General features: G+C 36.7%; 1 protein-coding gene and 1 non-coding gene across 4 annotated transcripts in view; one reads left to right on the top strand and one right to left on the bottom strand.

The window, feature by feature from the left end:
* The window catches only part of LOC132276078 (uncharacterized), a 29884-nt gene extending 19081 nt beyond the window's left edge, over positions 1 to 10803 (bottom strand). For 2 of the 3 annotated variants that reach the window (XM_059777333.1, XM_059777334.1), the window contains exons 1-2: positions 9768 to 10803; positions 9505 to 9620 (exon numbers count right to left, since the gene is read on the bottom strand). In XM_059777333.1, coding sequence (XP_059633316.1) covers positions 9505 to 9620; positions 9768 to 9804 — 153 coding nt within the window. In that variant the 5' untranslated portion in view covers positions 9805 to 10803. The remainder of the gene's footprint in view (positions 1 to 9504; positions 9621 to 9767) is intronic. The other variant, XM_059777335.1, reaches the window with a different exon arrangement.
* Positions 10804 to 18667: 7864 nt separating this feature from the next.
* Positions 18668 to 18774, top strand: LOC132280288 (small nucleolar RNA R71). The gene has a single exon (XR_009471537.1). It is a non-coding gene; the product is annotated as a small nucleolar RNA R71 (small nucleolar RNA).
* The last annotated feature ends 4679 nt before the right edge of the window (positions 18775 to 23453 follow it).

The following is a 23453-nucleotide window of genomic DNA, read 5'->3' as shown; positions in this document are numbered from 1 at the left end:
CTTGCTAGACACTTTGGAAGAGATAATGTTGGTCCTAAGGTTTGTTTGCCTATTTAATGTCAAAAACTGTGATTACAGGGCTTTCATGGGGTTCTACCACCTGCGTTGTGGCGCACAGTGGCTTAAATCATCACACAGGGATAGTATTGTCCTTTACCATCTTGTGACACAATTACACAAGAGTTTGACATGGTACATTGCAACAACTATACCTACTAAGGCTATTTTCTTGTGTAATTTGAGGTTCAACACATGAAAATTGGCTACAGGGATTTTCAGGGGCACTATGGTCTTTTCACAACTGTATTATATGTTTATACATATGTCCAGATAGCTGCACTATATTGAACAACTGTAGTTGAGCCTACATTGTTATTTATATAGTCTCGGGACTTGTATTTTGCTGAGAGTGACAAATAGCTATTACAAGGGCATTTTGGTCCACATAGAGCTTAGGTATGTGACACGTTGATGTGGTCCTAGAGTGATATTGTATTCACTACAATTGCATTGCTTAAGGGCTAATTTTGGATGACAATGCTATTACAACCTTATCACTATGATGTATAATTTCTGGTACACTAGAGAACAAAACAACTGAGGTGGCAAGGGTGTATTCCCCTTTCTCATAAAGAATGTCAGAACATTCTATGTGCAATGATTGGCTAAGGGTGACAGGTGTGTTGAAAACCCTAAAAAGTAACTTGCATTTCAATACTCTCAAGAGCTTCAAATGAGAAAAGTTTTCTGAGGTTTTTTTATGATAATCAAAACCAGAAATCTTCACTGAATCAAGCCTTCTTGTTGCACTAACCATGAAGGACGAGCTGCTGTCAAAGTTGCTGGTGCAAGGGCTAATTTGAAGGGTGATATTGAGTTTGAAGAAGTTGTGGTGCCAAGTGAAGGTTGAGACAGGTATATTTAAACTATTTGCATTTGCTGAGCACTTGTTTTTCAACTACACATTGCTGCAAATGATTTCTTACTCTCAGACCTGTGATTAGGCCTATTTTCTGGTTTAGCCTTGTGATTCATGTAGAGATTGATTATATCTTGTTATACCATGTTTGATTTCCCTGCTAGCAAGTTTATATTAATGAATCAAGGCTGTTGAAGTTGGATTGTGGACAAAACTTTGGTTACTTCAAGTTTTGACCTACCAAAACTTTAAATTCATAAGTGAACTGTTGCTGTCAAATCTTATTAGTGAATATAGTGATATATACATGTTGTACTCTTCATATTTATCATCTGAGTATGTTTGTAATGGTGATACAAGGTTGTGGAAGTGATCTCATAATTTTCCCCTCAAACCCTAATTTCTGCAGAAAGGGTTTTAGAGGCTGTTAATTTCTGGTACACTAGAGGACAAAACAGCTGAGGTGGCAAGGGTGTATTGGTCCTTTCTCATGAAGAATGTCAAAACATTCTCTATGCAATGGTTGGGCTAAAGGTGACAGGTGTACATCCTTATTGAAGGAGGACTAGTGTAGTGAGCTTCACTATATATATGCTACTACAGTGATTTTAGGGTTTAGGCCTTTGTTGAAAACCCTAAGAAGTAACATGCATTTCGATACTCTCAAGAGCTTCAAATGAGAAAAGTTTTCTAAGGTTTTTTATGATAATCCAAACCAGATAATCAAGCCTTGTTGCAATACTAACCATGGAGGATGAGATGCTGTCAAAGTTGATGGTGCAAGGGCTGGTTTGAAGGGTGATATTGAGTTTGAAGTAGCTGTGGTGCTGCCAAGTGAAGGTTGAGACATGTATATTTGAGCTATTTGCATTTGTTGAGCACTTGTTTTTGAACTACACATTGTTGCAAATGATTTCTTACTCTCAGACCTATGATTAGGCCTATTTTCTGGTTTAGCCTTGTTATTCATGTAGAGATTGATTATATCTTACCATACCATGTTTGATTTACCTGCTAGCAAGTTTATATTGATGAATCAAATCTTTTGAAGTTGGAGTTTGGACAGAATTTCGGTTACTTCAGGTTTTGACCTACCAAAACCCTAAGTTCATAAGAGAACAGTTGTTATCAAGCCTTATTAGTGAATATAGTGATATATATATATATATATATATATGTTGTACTCTTCATGTTTATCATCTGAGCATGTTTGTAATGGTGATATAAGGCTGTGAAAGTGATCTCTAAATTTTTGGAACAGGATTTTCCAAATTTATCCCTCAAACCCTAATTTCTGCAGAAAGGGCTTTAAAGGCTGTTAATTTTTGGTACACTAGGAAACAAAACAGCTGAGGTGGCAAGGGTGTATTAGTCCTTTCTCATGAAGAAGTCAGAACATTCTCTGTGCAATGATTGGCTAAAGGTGACACGTGTATATCCTTATTGAAGATGGACTAGCGTAGTGAGCTTCACTATATAGATATATATGCTATTATAGTGATTTTAGGGTTTAGGCCTTTGTTGAAAACCCTAAAAAGTAACCTGCATTTCAATACTCTTGAGAGCTTCAAATGAGAAAAGTTTTCTAAGGTTTTTGATGATAATCCAAACCAGATAATCAAGCCTTCTTGTTGTACTAACCATGGAGGATGAGCTGTTGTCAAAGTTGCTGGTGCAAGGGTTGGTTTGAAGGATGATATTGAGTTTGAAATAGTTGTGGTGCCAAGTGAAGGTCGAGACAGGTATATTTGAGCTATTTGCATTTGCTGAGCACTTGCTTTTGAACTACACATTGCTGCAAATGATTTCTTACTCTCACACCTGTGATTAAGCCTATTTTCTGGTTTACCCTTGTGATTCATGTAGAGATTGATTATATCTTACTATACTATGTTTGATTTACCTGCTAGCAAGTTTATATTAATGAATTAAGGCTGTTGAAGTTGGAGTTTGGACATAACTTTGGTTACTTCCCAAAACCCTAAGTTCATAAGTGAACAGTTGCTTTCAAGCCTTATTAGTGAATATAGTGCTATATACATGTTGTATTCTTCATGTTTATCATCTGAGCATGTTTGTAATGGTGATATAAGGCTATGGAAATGATCTCAGAATTTTTGGGACAGGATTTTCCATATTTACCCCTCAAACCCTAATTTCTGCATAAAGGGCTTTAGAGGTTGTAGATTGGAGTTTCGAGTTGCATAACCATTCTTATCTTTTGTGTATGCTTGATTATTGTTGTTATACATTCATTTTAATGTATTTGGTGAGCTGTGAGAGCTTCCAGGATCCAAGCAAGGGTGCTTAGGGCAGGGGGAGTGCAGTGTTCACTGTGTTGAGCTAGTGTGTGGGTAGAGGCAGTGAAAACTAGTGTTTCAACTTATGCAAGGGTATGCAAAGTGTGAGACAGCATATAGTGTAACTACTTGCATACAGCTAGTGGAGCTTATTATTGGCTGAGGCCAAGAACCAAGGTTTTTCCCTATTGAGAGGGTTTCCTTGTACATCTTGTGTTCTATGCCTTATCTATGTTTGTTGAGCCTGCAGTGAACTTGAAGAACTTTATTTCCTTTTGGTCTAACAAAATGTGGAGGTTATAAGTCAGTGATTTGTGGACTATTACTAGACCCTTTATGCTAGAGGAAGGGGCACTGCTCAGTGTGAGGGTTTACCTAGACAAACAGTGAATGCAGAAGATGCGACCATGACGGAAGCTCTTATTGGTTATAAGGAGTTTAAGGTGGTTGTGTATGGTTTTCATCCAGATAAATCGCCTGAGCCTGATGGTTTTCCTGCAAGGTTCTATCAAACTTATTGGCATGTGATTGAGAAGGATGTGGTAGTTGCTGTTCAGCATTTCATCAACTCCATTTCTATGCCTTTGGGGATTAGCCGCTCTTTTATTTCTCTGATCCCAAAGGTTGGAAATGCAGCTAAGTTGGGGGATTATAGACCTATTGCTCTATGTAATCTTGTCTATAAGATTATTACAAAAATAATGGCAAACAGGTTGGCCACAGTACTTCCAAAGCTGGTAGGGGTGGAACAATGTGCTTTTGTTAAGGGTAGAAAAATTCAGGAAGCTCTGATTATGGCTAATGAATTGGTTAGGGGCTCTAATAATCCAAGACACCCGGTTATCGCTCTGCAGGTTGATATTAAGAAGGCATATGACTTTTGTTTAAAGCTTTAGCCTCCTATGGTTTTAGTGAAAGATGGATCTCATGGGTGGATGCTATTTTTAAGTCTACTAGATACTCAATCTTGTTCAATGGCACTCCCAAAGGGTTTTTTTCAACCTAGCAAAGGTCTTAGACAAGGTTGTCTTCTGTTCCCTCTATTGTTCACTTTGGTTACAGAGTTGTTTTCAACCATAATAGTTGTTGTTGTCCAAAGGGGAAAACTTTCTGTCCTTCAAGTCAGTCCATACCTTCCAACCATCTCTCTCCCATATATTTTTTGCAGATGATTGCTTTTGGCTTGCAAGGCCAACATCCATAATGCCAGATTTGTAGTTATGATGTTTCAGAGATTTGAGGAGTCACTGGCCTTCAAGTCAGCAAATTGAAAAGTAGTGTGTTCTTCTCCAAAGCAGATAGAAGGAAGTCTGCATTGCTTGGGGTGCTTCAGTGCAAAGAGGATTCCTTTCCTATTAAATACTTAGGCTTGCCTCTTTGTCCAAATGGTCCAAAGAGATCTCATTGTAAGGATCTGGATAAGGTTTCTAGCAAGTTAAATTGCTGGAGTACTAAAGCTCTTTCTGTTGCAGGCAAGGTAGAGTTGATCAAGGCTGTGATTACCCTTATTTTTCAATATTGGTGTTCAGTTTTTGATATCCCAATGGCTGTGATAAACCAGCTTCAAAAGGTATGTAGGGACTTCCTCTGGGGTAGTAAGGACCATTGAAGTGGGAGTGTATCACTATAACAAAACCAGAAGGTGGCTTAGGCATTCAAAAATTGGTGGACATCCAGGTAGCCTCTAGATGCTCTTTCGTCTGGGATTTCTTAGCTAGTAAGGATAGGTTGTGGATTTCATGGTTTAAACATAAATATGTTCCTCTAGCAATTTATTGGTCTGTGATTCCTCGAAGTTCAACCTCTGTTATTTGGAAATCCCTGGTGGCAGGTTTTTTTTTTTTTTTTGATAGGTAAATAAGGAATTTTCATTAAAATAAAAGTGCACCATAAAGGGTGAGCGAACCCTTAACAACTAGAAAAGAAAGGCAGGCACCAAAAAACTACTACAAATGTAAGGTGTCCACGAACTCCATGAGATTAACCGCAGAGAAGCAACTTCTTCCTTTCACCCAGAAGTAGAGAGAGTGTAAAATATTTGATTTAATCACCCAAATCGGGGACTCTACTCCTTCAAAAGCTCTCTAATTCCTCTCTCGCCACAGGCTCCACCATATACAAAGCGGAGTTGTCCTCCACGCATCTCTAACTCTTCTAATCGCTTGTCCCCCTCTCCACGCCTCTAACATCCCCTATGTGTCGTTTGACAAACACATTTCACACTAAACATAGCAAGGAAAATGGCCCAAATATCCGATGCTATTGGACGATTCAACAACTAATGGTTAACAGATTCCCCCTCCTTTTTGCACATAAAGCACCAATTGACATCAATATGGCGTCTTTTCCTTAGGTTATCAATAGTAAGTATTCTTCCAAGTGACGCCGTCCATATGAAAAAGGCTACCTTAACGCGAGCTGAAGTTTTCCAAATAGCTTTCCAAGGAAAAGCCTCATGAACAGACTCCGATAAAATGATCTCACCTCCAAGACCCCACTGGAGCTTCCCATCCACACCATCCTATCTGTTCCCTCCCTCTTCACCTCTTGGTTATACAATAAGCCCATCAAGTCAGTAATTTCTAAGAATTCCCAATCTTTAAAATTCCTGCAGAAAATCACATCCCAATTTACTCTCCCATTATCAAGACGATAGTAGTTTGCAACCATGGCATGCTTATTTACGGCAATTCTAAACAAACGAGGGAATCTTCTCGCCAATTCAATATCCCCGCACCACAAATCCTTCCAAAACCTAACGTTCCTTCCATTCCCCACTCTAAATCTTATTCTTCTGGAGAATTCGTCCCAGCCACTCCTGATACCTTTCCACACACCCAACCCTGCTGAAATAGATACCTCACAAGACATCCAGCCACTCCTCTCTTCATTGAACCTGCAAGCTATAATCCTCCTCCACAACCATTCCTCTCGCCCCCAAATCTCCACAACCACTTCCCAAGCAAAGCTTTATTCACCCATTCCAGCTTACGAATTCCCAAACCACCTTTCTTTATGGGGTTACACACTGTCTCCCAATTCACAAGGTGATACTTAAACTCTTCTCCCATGCCTCCCCACAGAAAATTCCCCTGAATTTGATTTAGCCTTTGTGCAACTGTACTGGGCAATGGAAACAAGGACATGAAATAAGTAGGTAAATTGGAAAGAGTGTTTTTCAGCAAGGTAAGCACCTTTTGATAGGTACTGCTTCTTCCACCCCGTAAGCCTCTTTTGGAAGCGCTCAATTACTAGATCCCACACTGTAACTTTCCTCATTGATTATCCCAAAGGTAGCCCCAAGTACGAGATCGGCAGCATCTCAACCCCACAACCCAAGATATCAGCTAACTCTTGTATTTGCGGCACTTCTCCCACTGGAACAATAATGCATTTCCCAACATTAATTTTCAGCCCTGAAACTACTTGAAAACAGGCCAGAATGCATTTCAGATGTCTCATCTGAGATACAGTTGCATCACAAAACACAATGGTGTCGTCAACAAAAAGCAAATGAGATGTGGCAATCTGATTAGTGATGGTCCCTACTGAGAAACCATGAATGAACCCCAGAAACTCCGCCCTTTTCATCAACCTACTAAATGCTTCCATCACGATAATGAATAAAAATGGGGAGAGGGGATCCCCCTGATGTAATCCTCTCGTGTTTGCAAAGAAGCCTGCTGGTGATCCATTCACGAGGATAGAGAACCGAGCTGAGCTAATACAATGAAAGATCCAGCTTCTCCATTTGGAACCAAACCCCATCTTTTCCAGTAAATACATCAAAAAGTGCCAATTTACATGGTCGAAGGCTTTTTGGATGTCTAATTTATAGACAATACCCGGAATACCACTCTTGTATCTAGCATCTATACATTCACTAGCAATCAGTACCGGGTCAAGAATTTGTCTTCCACCTACGAAAGCATTTTGGGATTCCGAAATGACACCGTCCAAAACCTTTCTTAGCCTAATCGCCAAAATTTTCGCAATGATCTTGTACACAGAACCTACCAAGCTAACTGGTTTGAAATCTTTGGCCTCCACTGCTCTTCCCTTTTTAGGAAAAAGTGTGATGAACGTAGCATTCAGGCTTCTCTCAAAGTATCCATTAACGAAAAAAGCACCCACAGTTTTCATCACATCCGACTTCAGCGCCTCCCAATTCTTGTGAAAGAATGCCATTGTAAATCTGTCAAGACCCGGCGCTTTATCCCCATCACAGCTCATTACGGCTTCAAGCACTTCCTCCTCCCCAAAAGGTCTTTCCAGCCAATTATTATCCTCATCCGAGATGCTGTTGAATTCTAGATTATCCAGCAGAGGCCTCCAACTGGCAGACTCAATAAATAGGTTCTTATAGTACTCCACTAACCCTGCCCGGATTTCACCATCTGTTGATGCCGTAAACCCATCAAAGATCATCCTCCCAATACTATTTCCTCTTCTGTAAGCATTCACTAAGCGAGGAAAAAAATTAGTATTTCGATCCCCTTCTTTAAGCCACAATGCTCTAGATTTTTGTCTCCGTGAGATTCCCTGCATCGGCACAATTTCTTACTCCTCCCTTTTACTTCTATCCATTATGTCAAGACCCACCTCACCCTCCTTTCTATCCAAGGCAGATATCTCCATGAGTAAACGGTTCTTTCTCCACTCCAAGTTTCCAAACTCCTTTTTTTTCCATACTTTAATGTCATTCTTCAAGTGTTTTAATTTTTCTGCTAGTTGAAAGCTGGGACTACCCCTTAGATCATATTCACCCCACCAATTCATAACCCTTTCCTTGAAGTCGTCTACACGAAGCCACATATTCTCGAATATGAATGGGGATCTTCCTCTCCTAATCCCTCCACAGTCAAGCAGAATGGGAATATGATCAAAAACAGCCCTATCACAGGCCACCTGTGACACATCAGGGAACTTCTCTTCCATCTCCACTGAAAGTAAAAATCTGTCCAGCCTAGACATGACAGGAAAATCACGCTCACTAGACCATGTGAAAATACCTCCCTCCATCGGTAAATCTAGCAAGCCATGAGCCTCCACAAAGTCTGAAAACTCAAACATTGCATTATCAAAAGGCCCCCTTGAAGATCTCTTGTATGGTCTGAGTACAACATTAAAGTCCCCTCCCCCCAATACACCAGGGAACATCCCATCTGCTTCTAAGATTACTCAGCTCTTCCCATAAGTCTCTTCACTCCTTATCATCCACTGGTCCATACACTCCACAGAAAGACCACCTTGACCCATCTTCTTCAAATTGAAACATAATGGATAACGAATACCTTCCTTTCCACACATCAACTTTTGAGATCCATCTTCTATCCCAAAACATAGCAATTCCCCCGGCCGTCCCCACTGCATCTATGGCCTCCCATCCACAAACCTACTTCCCCATAAGCTATTCATGACTAAATTTTCAGCTTTATCCAGTTTTGTCTCCTGTAAGCATACTACTTGAGCCTTCCACTTCCTAATTAAAGCCTTTATTACCCTCCTTTTGTTCGGGTCATTTAATCCCCGAACATTCCATGACATAATGTTAAGCTTCATTAGTCCACCTTTACCCCTCCACCCCTCCTCCTCCCTCCACTCCTCTTCTCTCTCCCCACTTTCAAGTGGGAGATGGTCAATCTATACTTCTTTTTCAGGATCCTTGGTGTGGAGGACAAACAGGTGCTTCAAAATTTGGCAAGATTAGTAAGGTTGCTGAATTTACCTAGAAATTCTAATCTGAACTCTATCGTTCAGAGAGGGGCTTGGGATTTACAGCTACTACAGAGCACTGAATTTGTAGCTTTTAAAGAGTTTCTAACTTCTGTTGTGATTCATCAAAGGGAGGACAAGCTCTTGTGGGATGGAGGGAAGTCTTGGGATAGTGTTAGAGAAGCCTCTGAAGAGGTGGAGTGGTATACTCTGTGCTAGAACAAGACCAGACCTAGATGGTCAACTACAACAGTGTTTGTGATGTTAGATATGCTACCCTCTATGTGCAACTTGCATAAACGAAAAATGAAGCTTGCCTCTAGGTGGACTCTTTGACAGAAAGAGATTGATATCAGAGACCATATCTTTGTCTCATGTTCTTTTGCTCTGATTGATCGGTATAATAACTTCAGGTAACCCAATTTCACACTATAGCTTAGGACACACACACAATACACACTCAAGCACATTTTATACTCAGAAATTTAAAGTTCTAGCAATCAATTATTTACTAAACTTATTTCAAAAAAATTCAAACAAAGAGTTTTAAACAAGTTGCACCAAACATACCTCGAGCATTTTGTCGATGTTGAACGTGACATAAATAAAATTGTCCCTGAGATTTCCATACTGAAAACCCCAAAGTCGTACTCGGTCATCATTTATACCCAGTCTCTCAGACTTTACTGTAGAAAACGAATTTAAAATTAATTTGCATCCCAAACCCTAAAACATCAAATCTTCCAGATAGAAATAAACGAATTTAAAATTAATTTACATCCCAAACCCTAAAACATCAAATCAAATCTTCCAGATAGAAATAAAGTTCTCACCGTAGCTGTAAAATCTGGAAAACAACTTAGTAAACATACTGTACTACAGAGCTGACGGTGAAACAGTGACGGTGAAACAGTGACGGACAGTGAAAGATGTGAAACAGTGACTGAAGATGTGAAACAGTGACTGGAAATTGATTTATTTGATTTAAATAATTCTAGGACATGACTTTGAACTGGACCTATAATTACAATGTGGGCCTAAAAAAGGAGGAGGAACATTAAAGGGCCGACCACATCAAGAAACAACCAAAAAAACTTTAGTTCTGGGCCGATAATTAAAGTGGGCCTTAAATGGGCCGACCATTGGGTCAATTAAAACGACAGACCTAGCTGGGAAAAAAAAAAAAAAAAAAAAAAAAATTGAACTACATATCTAGATCTAGTTCTAGACCTAACCCTAAGGTATTCCAGTTTCCTAAATGTTTATACAGTAGCCGCCCAAAAGTCAACGCTACATACAGTTGCTGTAAACCACACACAAAAAAAAAAATCCTGAATTTTCCTGCGAAGAAATAAAATTTTAAAAAGAAGAAGGAATTTTTCTGCCAAGGCAATGGAATTTTACTAAAATCAAGGCATGCTAAGAATAAATAAGAATTTTTCTTCCCAGAAGAAATAATGGGTTGTTTAATTGTTAATAGATCAAAGGTGAAAGCCATCGCCCGCCCGGAAGAAGGGATCGAGTTTGGAACCATACCAATATGAGAAATCAGGATTTCAAAATGAGTAAGTTTAAAATTCTGATAATGATGAGAACAAAATTTGAGGGAAAGGGTGAGAGTTGGAGAAAATATTGAGAAATTGGAGTTTCAAAAATCATACATACAAATCAAGAACAAAACATACCTTAGGTCTTTGAGAAGAGAAACAGGAAAAGAAAGAGACAAGAGAGTGAAAGAGAGTAGATCTGCGAATTCAGATCAAAACTGGTTCTATTGGAGGAGAGAGAAGGTACATCGAAGGAGACCCGCACGTTCGGATCTAACAGGGTCTGTTGGGGAGAGAGAGAAAGTAAAACAAAAGTACAATGTGTCAGATGCGTGTGGGGTTAAGGGTTTAAATGGACCGGGCCTAAACGTGTTTTAATAATAAGTTTAGGGTTTAAATGGACCCGGCCCTAGGCTTTGGGATGGTGGACTACCGATTTCAAACTGGACAGGTGTATTGGGTGGGCCGTTTGTCGATGTCTAAGCCAGTCAAATTTGTGATTGTTGTCGATGTCCAAACAACAGTTGCGAGACTTGTCAACGTTTACGAACATTTGCGAAGAGGTGTGACAGTTGTAGGTTAAGCCAATACAACTCGTTGAAACATTGCGTCAATGGCTGAATAGCTTGATGAATGACATTCAGTTATTGGATTAAATAGGTGCAATGGTTGGTGAACTGACACATCCGTTCTCAATAGACACCACCTCTATAAATAAAACCAATCATTTCTATTGGAAATTCACGATAAAAATGTTCACTTTTCATTCTTCTTTCTCTTTTAACATGAATCCAATCCAAGTCTTTGTAAGTTCAAGCCACAAGTTAAGTGGTCCAAGTTACTAAGATCCAAAAACAATGTGGATGAGTCATATTAAAATTGGTTCGAGCCGTTCAAGTTGTACCAATTTCATCATTTTTTTTTTTTGTATAAATGCAGTTATGAATCAGAGAGAGTATTACATAGAAGAGGTTCGTTATATCCATGAATTTGTTGTGCTGCTATTAGTGGATGTAAACTATTGTATTCTGGGAGACAAGCACCACAGAGTCCGTCAGTACCATACGGGGTGTAAATTGTCTTAAGAACATAGCATCTAATACTAACTTCAATTCAGGTTCTTTATTTTTTATTATTATTTTATTACTTTAATTTACATTTTTAATTAAATATTTAATTGAATATTTAATTAATTGTTTTTAACATATTATTAATTGACATATTAGTATTAGGTTAGTTGCAGCTTAAATAACATTTGAAGCATATAAGTTTTAAACAATTTCTACGTATTTACCAAAAAGAATAAATTAGATGTATAAGAACCAATTTTGCATTTAACAAATTGCGAGTTGTTTGTTCTGTTAGGGCATTGCTTTGTTCATGAGTGAGTGGTGCTCATTGCCCGCCCCATGACAGCACGAGTCTTCTTTTTTATTTGGGAGACTTGGACCCCAACTATCGTGGCCACTTACAAAATTTTCTTGGGTTAATTACAACGACACCCCCTGAGGTTTGCCCTATTGACAGCCATATACAACTTAGCCCTTTTTTTAACAAAGACACCCCCTGTGAGAATTTCTGATTCAAACAAACCTTTAAAACGCTTGAAAAGACGAAATTGCCCTTCAATATTTAATTCATTTTTTGGTAAAATATCAGAACTCATGAAAAATCAAATTTGCCCTTATATATATTCACTATTACATTAGTACCATCATATATACATCATATATATCAATATATATACATATAACCAATCTCAAATATATACATCATATATAAATATATATACATATATAACCAAATCTCAAAGCCTCCTTCCTCCACCTCTAGAACCGACCCATCCACATCCGCCACCGCCGCCATCTTGATCCTTCATCGCCTCTGCGTCTTGATCCGCCATCGTCGCCGCTGCCTCTTGAGCCGCCGTCGCCGTCGCTTTTTGATCAACAACAGCCGTCGTTGCCCTTCTCAACCACAGCCACCGCCACCACTTCTCAACCACAATCGCTGCCACCACTTCTCATCTACAGTCGCCGCCATCGCACCGAAGCCAACAACCACAGCCGCCGCCTCTCCCTTCTTATACTGCCACCACTTCTCAACCACAGCCGTCGTGTGACGGCCCAAGTTTTGTAAACCCGGTGCGTCAGTGATGACCAAAAGATGACCCGATAATGGATCCGAAATGCGGAAGTGAAAGGTGAAACAATGGTCTCTAGAGATACAACGCGTCTCTAAGACACCAATGTGACCCTTAATGAGGTCACTGAACCCAAAGGAAACAAATGCAGAAGTGTCGTTTCAAAAACGGACAAAAAGAACCTAGGGGCAAAATGGTCATTTTGCAAAAAGTGGATTCAGGTGCTATTGAGCACACCGCTGGAAAAGACAATGATAAATTAGTCAAGTTCAAAAAAAAGTTTACTCAATTTGGAGTCCAGACAGGGGAGAAAGGTCAAAAACAAAAATAATGTCGTGGGGGCCCGACGAGGACAACCCACCACTGCTACAACTGAGAGTAAAAACGGGCATCTAAACGGACTTTTTAGGAAAAACTCAAAGAAGAAACCCCCCCTAAAATCAAGTTTCCTACCCCGATCAATGACGGAAGCAAAACAAATGTGGTGCGACCGAGCGTGTGCACAAAATAATGCACAACACTTTAAGTTTACAAATAATGTCAAGTGTGCACCATATTTTAAAATTTATAAACCACTAAACACTTATATTATGGAGTATGAAGTGAGCAGGGATCATCCCAAGAGATCTAAACAATTATAGGTTTTCCAGAATTGAATTCTACTTTAGTGCTTATGTGATTGCTAAAAATGTTTGGTTTTGTGATTAGACTAATTTTAAACTTAATAATGCAAATAAAGAGTAGAGTATAAAAGATTGGAAAGAGACTTAGGGTGTAGGATTCACCACTAAGCACATTCCCTAACTCATTAACTTTTTACTAATTGGGGAATAAAAATGTGTAATCTAGAATGTAGCTAATAATTGCAATAAAAAGTATAAACCATCAATTTCAAGCATGAATCAACTACCTAATGACAATTAAACTAAGTGTAGTGTAATTCACCAATTCAAAGCATGATTAATCAATTTAAGTTACAATTTCAACACACATTAATCTAGAAGGTAATGCAATTGTGACAATAAGTATGGATTTCAAGCATTAGTATGGATTGTCTACTTACCTAGGAATTAAATTGCAATTAAATTAATTAACTTTAAATTAAACTAACTAAGCCTGAAATTAAACTATTTAGATAAGACATTAACCTAATTTTGTAGTACAACCCATCTAATAAAAGCAATTTCCATCAAATCAAAACACAATTACATCTAATTAATACAATGTATAGCCATCACAAGATTCAAGTCACAAAGAAATCAAGTGTAGAAATTGATTATCATTCAAAAACATAAAAGACAATATGAAATTGACATAGACAATCAAATGAAAGAATTAATGTATATATATCAAGGCTATAACATAAATTACACAAATTAATCCCCAAAAGTCAAGAGTTAAGAATTAGGTTACATGCTTAAGATTTATCCAACCCTAAGTTGAAGAATCAGCCACTCATGGTTGACGGATGCAAGATGTCAACAAGCCCCATCCTTTGATTCATCTGGCTCCTCTTCTTCTTCTCTGAGCTTTTCTTAAGAACCCTAACTTTTTCCTCTTCGTGTTTTCCAGAGAGAATAAAATATACGATACAGAATAATAATTAAAAAACTTAATAATTCTAATAATATTCACCTAAATAAAATAAATACTAACCCTAATCTAATGGCTCACTGGGCCTTAAGTAACAACCCTATTAAAACCCAATAGTTCACAAAATAAGCCCAAACAATAAAAAAAATCTGTAATATTGCCAAGTCCTGGGGGATCGATCCCCCACCCTGGGAGATCGATCCTCCCAGAGTTGGAAATTTCTTTTAAGCCCTATTTACCTCCATTTTAGTCCCGAGCTCATTAGTTTGCTTCTTCATCTTTGGGAACATCATCAAAGGCCTGAGATTGACCGCTTTTGAAGAATAAACACACTATACGAGCAATAGGCTGCGACCTCCTTTTTGCCATTTTCTGAGCTTTTTCTGAATATCTTTGCTTGACTCTAAAAAGGCTTTAATGGACTGTTCTTAGCTCATTTTAACTTTATTACCCTGAAATACACATAAACATAAATTAGGACTAAAACATGAAATTAAGATAGATACAAAGACTGAAATACCCTAACTTAGGTGCTGAAATGTGCAACATTTAAGCACTTATCACGCCCCCAAACTTAGATATTGATAGTCTCTAGCAATGAACTACAGCATGGAAATGAAATAAACATATATACAACTATAAACTAATAAAACAAATAAAGATAACACCACTTTCGTAGGGATCACGGTTGCATTTAGCATATGCAACAAGCCTTTTAAACCCCTAGGTTACCCCTAGTGGACGAGTGAAGTCTCGTGAGGGTTTCCAGAAGTGGTACCCACAAACATCAAAAGCTCTTTCTTACTTGAGAAGCAACGACACATATTAAACAAGCGTTGAAAGTAGACTACCTCAAGTATGCAAATTCTGCCATTTCTAAGCTATTCTCAACATTTCAACATCATGTAAGCAAGAATGGTCCTCCACACATCAAGCAATTAATCATACAAATTGAATCAATTCTATCATTCTTTTTGAGTGAACCAGCATCAAAATGTGTTGTTATCCTAGCAATCAAAGTAATGGCGTTGCCTTACCCTCAAACTGGCATACAGATATAATACCAATCCTCAAGACATTGAATGAACCTTGTTATTCAATCAAACATTCTTTTTTTATTGATTTCATTTTTTTTATTTATTATTATTATTTTTTTTTTTTTTATGTATGACCATGTGCAATGTCCAAGTTCCTTAAGCTCTCTAATCACCCCATGTAACAAGCGTTGAACCAACGACTCCCAAACCAGATGGTCTTAGGGCGTTAAGTGTAAAGACACTCCTAAGGGCGTAATGACTCGGAATGGTTAGGCTACGAACTCAAACTAATCATACATCTTACATTCTTCCCTTGTCTTCCTTTTTAATCAGTTGACATGTTGAAAGAATGCAGTTTTATTTATTTATTTTTATTTATTTATTTATTTTTTATTCCTCACTTTTGGTGAGTGCTTTTATTTCTTTTCTTTGCAAGGTCATTTTATCAAGAATGAAAGCTTTCAAAGCATACTAGCTCAATTGGGATAAACCAAGACAATAATCAACTAAGCATGTACCCCACAAATTGAATGCTAGTGTGCGCAAGTGCAAATGTAGAATTCTATAATCAACTTTTAAAGCATTTTCAACCAACAAGATGATGTGTACCACAAAAGCAAATATGATGTCAAAAATTAAAATTTTCCCCCAAAATGGCATCCTAGTGCATACAAGAAGTATTAGACTCTAACAACTTGCTTTCCAATGGCACTATGTTTCAAAAGTTCGAAATCATTACTAAACACATCTCAAATCTCAATTATGTATTTAAAGCTCAACTTAAAGTAGAATGTAACACGACTACCTTACCCCTAAACTTAAACTGCACATTGTCCTCAATGTGTAATGTGAACAATGAAAGAAATGGAAAGAGTATACCATGATGGCAAAAGTTAATGACGCCTGGCAATGATCCATGACGAAAGAGGTCTCCCCCAAACTTGGATGCAAAAACCTACTAGAAAAGCCACACTAGCAACTCACATCAAATATCAAATGGGATAAGTAAAGCATACATTCCAAAACAATATAGAATAAGATGTAAAGAGATATGATATCAAGCCCTTTATAAAAGATGAAAACATGCATAACTAAGCAGAAGGGAATAACGGGAACACATATTTTCGAAATTTATTTATTTATTTATTTATTTGTTTGTTTTGTTTTTTTAATTGTATTTTAAAAGAAACAAAGAAAAAGAACATGTATATACAACCTAAAAAATAAATAAATAAATAATACGCTAAGTTTAACGTCTCTAGCAAGACGGAATGCTACTGAAATTTTTTTTTATTTAAAATAAATCAATTCAATTTTTTTTTTTTTTTTTAAAATTATCAATGCAATTGTTTTTAACAACAATTCAATTGTTATTTTATTTATTTAATTTTTTTTTTTAGAAGAATAAAATGTTATTTTATGTATTTTTTTTTTATTATTATTTTTGTTATTTAACTTTGTTATTTTTTTATTATTTATTTAATTTTTTCTTTTCTTTTTCTTTTTTCTTTTTTTTTTTTTTCTTTTTTTTTTCTGTACCGAGATATCACGTTCTCTCAAGAGAACATGCTAGGGTAAGAGGAGAGGGAAGAGTGGAGGCACAAGTTTGGAAGAATATCTACACACTCATCTCTCTTGAGCATCAAAGAAGAAGAAGAAGGAGCAAAGCATGGAGGTGGATCTTGTTGACACCTTGACTACCACAACCATGATGGGCTAGCTCTCCACTTAGGGCTTGGTTAAGCCCTAAGTTTCTTGTAATCTAAACCTTTGTAATTTCTATTTTTGCGGAGATTAATATATTGTTGTAGTTGATGTTGTGGTCTTGTGACTTTCATACTTGGATGTTCCAAGATTTATGTTAATTAATCCTTCCATTATTTCTCTATCTTTGGTTGTATGTTTATGTGTGATCAATCTAGGGTTTATACTCATGATTAGATGTTAAAGATTGATTCTTTCATTAATTCTCTATGTTAATTTCATGTCTATGTGTTATTAATTGAGAATTATACTTGAAGACCATGACATGGTATTTAATGGATGCAATTGTTAACTAGTTTGATGGTTTATACTTTATTCTTGATGGGTTGTGTTATGATTAGACAATTCATACTTGAAATTGATATTCCACACTTATTATATGCAATTTGTATCATCTTCTTGATTGTAGATTATATGCAAATGGTCAATGGATTTGTTTGGTTATGGTTTTGTCTTGATAGGTTGTACTACACCCTAGTTTACTTATTATTAGGTAGACAATCTACACTTGATTAATCAATCCATCATCATGATTGAAATTTGTGTTATCACATTGATGTGTGCTCTCATTGGATGCATTTGTGGATTGGTGAGATAGGTTAAGCCTTAAGATTGGTGTGTTGTCCTACATTTAGTTTACTTATTGGTTAGGTAGGCAATGCATTACAAATGAATTGGATGATCATGCTTACATATGCAAATTATGCCATTGATTGTAGCTATATTTTAATTACAACAATGTTCTCCCCATTAATGGAAAACAAGTGGTTAATTGCATGAGTTTAGTGGTGCTTCCAATAAACCCTAAGAATTTTCTTCTATCTCTTAAACCCCTAACTCTAACTTAGTTTATTTTCATTGCATTTTAATTTAATTGTTCACTAGCTTAATCAACCAACCATCTATTTTATTCTCTATTTTTCTCTCTTATGGTAATCACTTGTTAAAACCAACTGTCTTATTTAAATCCAAGCCAAAGGTCTCTTGGGTTCGATCCCTTCTCACTTCATACTACATAATATAAGTGTCTAGCGGTTTATAAATGTAAACTATGATGCCCGCTTGATACCATTTCCAAAACCAAAGTGTTGTGCATTATTTTGTGTACACGCTCATTTTGAGGAGGGTTTGCACCGTTTCCTTTATTTCTCCATGCAAAGTTAGGATGATTTTTCCACCCCGGATTGTAAGTATTGGAATAAGGGTTGTTCCCTTGATGAATGAAAGCTGCATTTGCTTGTTCTTGAGACTCACTTAGTATGACTTGTCCAAGAGGGCAATTTGAAGTATGGTGAGTGTAACTAGAACAAGTCATGCACATTTCATTGGAAGGATGAGAATAAGATTGAATTACCGGACCTTGATTCAAAAGGAATTTATCAAATCTTTAAGTAAGATTTTTGACCTTGGCGGCAATTTCCATGGAAGAGTCTATTTGATTTAGAGCTTTCTTTCCTCCCATATTTGCTAGGTGACTACCCCTAGAAGATGAAGATCTATGCATTGAGTTTTCACTCATTTTTTCGAAAAGAAGCCAAATTTCATCTTCATTTCTTTCTATGTAGCTTCCGCCACAAGAAGCATCAACAATGCCCTTATTGGCATCGGATAAACTTGAAAACAAACATTGAACTAATTGCCACTTAGGAATGTCATGATGTGGACATTTTCGTAGCAAGTCATTCAAACGTTCCCATGCTTCATGAAGGGGTTCTCCTTCTTGTTGTTTAAATTCACGAATGGAAGTTCTCATGGCATCGGTTCGACTTGCGGGGTAATACTTCTTTAGGAACTCTTGTTGCAATTGTACCCAAGAGGTGATTGTATTTGGCTGCAAGTTGTTAAACCAATATTTAGCTTTATCCCGAAGAGTGAAAGGGAAAAGCTTCATTTTTAGGACTTCTTCCGGAACATCAGTGATTTTCACGGTGGAACAAACTTCCAAGAACTCATCTAAATGTTTATAAGGCTCTTCATTGCTCAACCCATAGAAAAGGGGGCACATGTTAATGGTGGAAGCCTTAATCTCATAATGATGAGCACGGAAATTTGGCAATTGAATGCAAGTGGGTGCATTATATTGATTTGGAGTGTAACGATCCCTAAGGACCATTGGAGGATTGAGAGGATTGAGAGGAGGATATGGCATTTGACCTTGTTGATGATATGCCATTTGACCTTGTTGAGGGTATGCCATTGAACATATTGTTGTTGTTGTTCACCAGTTGGGGGAACAACATTTGGCCTTGGCATCCCTAGATTAGGTTGTTGCACGCATAATTAACTGGTTGTGGCATTCCCAAGGGTGGATGCACACCTTGAGGATCCACAATATGAACTTGTGGTGGGTAGTGCACACCATTATTATCCACATGACCAAGATCTACAATGGGATCTTCAATTGGATCTATTGGGTCTTCCATTAAAGGTAATGGAAGATCAAAATTTGAAAGATTAAGATGACTATCCCTAGTACTACTTCTTAAACGCCGAAGAAAAATTCCGAGATTTTGATTTACAGGAACAAGAGGACGATTAAGTGATCTACGACCATGCATGCACTAGAACAAGTCAACACGCCAACATTTCAAAATTTCAACCTCCACATACGATGTTCCCAAACTCCTCAATAATATCAATGCACTTAAAACAAATAAATGCCTCCACACGGGCCGATGCCTTCTACAAGAAGGTATGCTTGGACTTAAAAATAAAACAATTTAATTTAAGCCTCCAATTGGGCTGTCCAAAGTATGTAAAATAGTAAACAATTAAGCACAAAAATTAAAGAGAAACTTACAAATGGTCCTTAAGCAACTTCAAATTTTTTTTTTTTTTTTTTTAATTGCTTCCAAGTCCAGCGTTTGCTCCACTTTGCTTCAAGTACCTAATTGACAAATCAAATGAGAAAATAAAAATAAAAATGACTTAAAAGTAAACAATCAACAAAGAACTAATTTCTAATTCAATTCTTTTAAAAAAACAGTTAGATCCCCGGCAACGGTGCCAAAACTATGGTGCGACCGAGCGTGTGCACAAAATAATGCACAACACTTTAGGTTTAGAAATAATGTCAAGTGTGCACCATATTTTAAAATTTATAAAACCACTAAACACTTATACTATGGAGTATGAAGTGAGCAGGGATCATCACAAGAGATCTAAACAATTATAGGTTTTCCAGAATTGAATTCTACTTTAGTGCTTATGTGATTGCTAAAAAGGTTTGGTTTTGTGATTAGACTAATTTTAAACTTAATAATGCAAATATAGAGTAGAGTATAAAAGATTGGAAAAAGGCTTAGCGTGTAGGATTCACCACTAAGCACATTCCCTAACTCATTAACTTTTAACTAATTGGGGAATAAAAATGTGTAATTTAGAATGTAGCTAATAATTGCAATAAAAAGTATAAACCATCAATTTCAAGCATGAATCAATTACCTAATGACAATTAAACTAAGTGTAGTGTAATTCACCAATTCAAAGCATGATTCATCAATTTAAGTTACAATTTCAACACACATTAATCGAGAGGGTAATGCAATTGTGACAATAAGTATGGATTTCAAGCACTAGTATGGATTGTCTACTTACCTAGGAATTAAATTGCAATTAAATTAATTAACTTCAAAATAAACTAACTAAGCCTGAAATTAAACTATTTAGACAAGACATTAACCTAATTTTGTAGTACAACCCATCTAATAAAAATAATTTCCATCAAATCAAAACACAATTACATCTAATTAATACAATGTATAGCCATCACAAGATTCAAGTCACAAAGAAATCAAGTGTAGAAATTGATTATCATTCAAAAACATAAAAGACAATATGAAATTGACATAGATAATCAAATGAAAGAATTAATGTATATATATCAAGGCTATAATATAAATTACACAAATTAATCCCCAAAAGTTAAGAGTTAAGAATTAGGTTACATGCTTAGGGTTTATCCAACCCTAAGTTGAAGAATTAGCCACTCATGGTTGACGGATGCAAGATGTTAACAAGCCCCATCCTTTGATTCATCTGGCTCCTCTTCTTCTTCTCTGAGCTTTTCTCAAGAACCCTAACTTTTTCCTCTTCGTGTTTTCCAGAGAGAATAAAATATACGATACAGAATAATAATTAAAAAACTTAATAATTCTAATAATATTCACCTAAATAAAATAAATACTAACCCTAATCTAATGGCTCACTGGGCCTTAAGTAACAACCTATTAAAGCCCAATAGTTCACAAAATAAGCCCAAACAATAAAAAAAATCTGTAATATTGCCAAGTCCTGGGGGATCGATCCCCTACCCTGGGGGATCGATTCTCCCAGAGTTGGAAATTTCTTTTAAGCCCTATTTAGCTCCATTTTAGCCCCGAGCTCATTAGTTTGCTTCTTCATCTTTGGGAACATCATCAAAGGCCTGAAATTGACCGCTTTTGAAGAATAAACACACTATACGAGCAATGGGTTGCGACCTCCTTTTTGCCATTTTCTGAGCTTTTTCTGAATATCTTTGCTTGACTCTAAAAAGGCTTTAATGGACCGTTCTTAGCTCATTTTAACTTTATTGCCCTGAAATACACATAAACATAAATTAGGACTAAAACATGAAATTAAGATAGATACAAAGACTGAAATACTCTAACTTAGGTGCTGAAATGTGCAACATTTAAGCACTTATCAAAATGCATTGTAAAATGCCCAGAATGCCCCCAAGAAAATAAGGTCAAGAGGAAAAAAACTAATCCGAGCTGCTGCCCAAGTTTTGGAAATAGGGTTTCGGAAGGTTTTGAAATTGCCTAAATTGAAAATGCAATCTTAAAATGCACCCACAAGACCTCCGGAAGTTTTGGATCGGTCGTGACGATTTTAAAAAAAAAGTCAATGAATAGTACCAACTACAGTTGTACTAAAAATTTGCAAAACCTGGCAGTAAGGATTTTTCGGAAAAATATTGATTTTTGAGGGCCAAGATGATGTTTTATGAAAAAATACAAAGAAGAAACCCCCCTCAAAATAAAAAAAAGCATTGTGAAATACCCAAAATGCCCCTGAACAGAATAGGGTAAAACTCCCTAAAAATGCTACTTAGAGTTTTTGTTTCATCAAGGAAGGTATTGTTTGCCAAAGTGAGCATGCAAGTATATGTAATATGATAAAATAGATGTGCTACAATGGCCTATGGCCTCATTATAATACATTTACAACATTTGACATGTCAAACCTCCAAGTTAGAAAAATTACATTTCATAGACAAATCATGAACATGCTAACACTTGCATGTGAACAAGAATACTTCTAAAGAAGCTCAACTCAGCAAATCACCAAGCAATTGAAATCTCTCCTGTACCTGAAATATGCCCCAGTATCGTAGGGGTGAGTAACATAAAGCTACTCGTAGGAAATGAGCATGCATCGACCTACGTTTTACAAGTGTACATGATTTAATCATTGTGGTTCATTCCACCTAATGTCTATGTTAAAGGTGAGACTCAGGGAGCATCCTAGCTACCTAAAATCATTTCTAGCATAAAATACATCCTTTATGCAATTTCAACAACACAAGAGCATGCTACACATAATAACAAGATATAACATGCTTACACAAAGCAACTAGTTAGAAACATGCTTACACAAAGCAACCAGATAGAAACATGCTTACAAAAAGCAACTAGATATAGATTCTCAAAGTTATCAAATTGAAATCTAAATGCTAAATCAACTAAATATAGCAATTTAGTATGGATGTACTTAACAATATCAAATCGCTAATAGCCAAAACCACGGTCACAATATAAACATGATTGATAACTTAGAATTGAATGCGAAAACAAATAGTGGAAGACTTGGACATCACGTCTCGGACTAAACCAAGAACAAATTGGTTATTCCGGGCATTAACCCGCTGAGAAGACCACCCTAGTGCGCACTATCTCAATTGGGGAGAACTCATACCTCCCGCACTAAAGCCGAACTTTAGCTATATCACAGTAACAATGTCCCAAGACTCCAAAATAATTAAATAAGTTCACAACTTATACGTAATTTATATAACGCACTAAGTCACCTTCCATGCATAAGTAGATTGTATCCACACAACACATGCTCTAAATCCACAACTACTATAGGATGACAATGTCGAATCTTTAAAGTGCGATTCGTTACACGCTATAACAATATAATCCAATATTGAAAACATAAACTCATAAATTCATTATAAGTCAAAAGTCATGCTTTAAACATACTATCAATGTCAAATACATGAGTTAATCAATAATACCATAGAAACGGAATTTAATCTATAAACTAATTAAATCCCCTAGGTTTCAAATCTCAATCAAATGGCCTCCAATTAAAGTGCATCTTTAAAGTGCAATTCGTTATATGCTATAACAATATAATCCAATATTGAAAACATAAACTCATAAA

Source organism: Cornus florida, unplaced genomic scaffold (assembly GCF_030987335.1).
Source record: "Cornus florida cultivar Cherokee Brave unplaced genomic scaffold, ASM3098733v1 CherokeeBrave_3.0.0_Hap2_Chr10, whole genome shotgun sequence".
NCBI classification, from domain to species: Eukaryota; Viridiplantae; Streptophyta; class Magnoliopsida; order Cornales; family Cornaceae; genus Cornus; species Cornus florida.
Note: the sequence above shows the minus strand (reverse complement) of the source record. Positions and strands in the feature narration are given on the sequence as shown.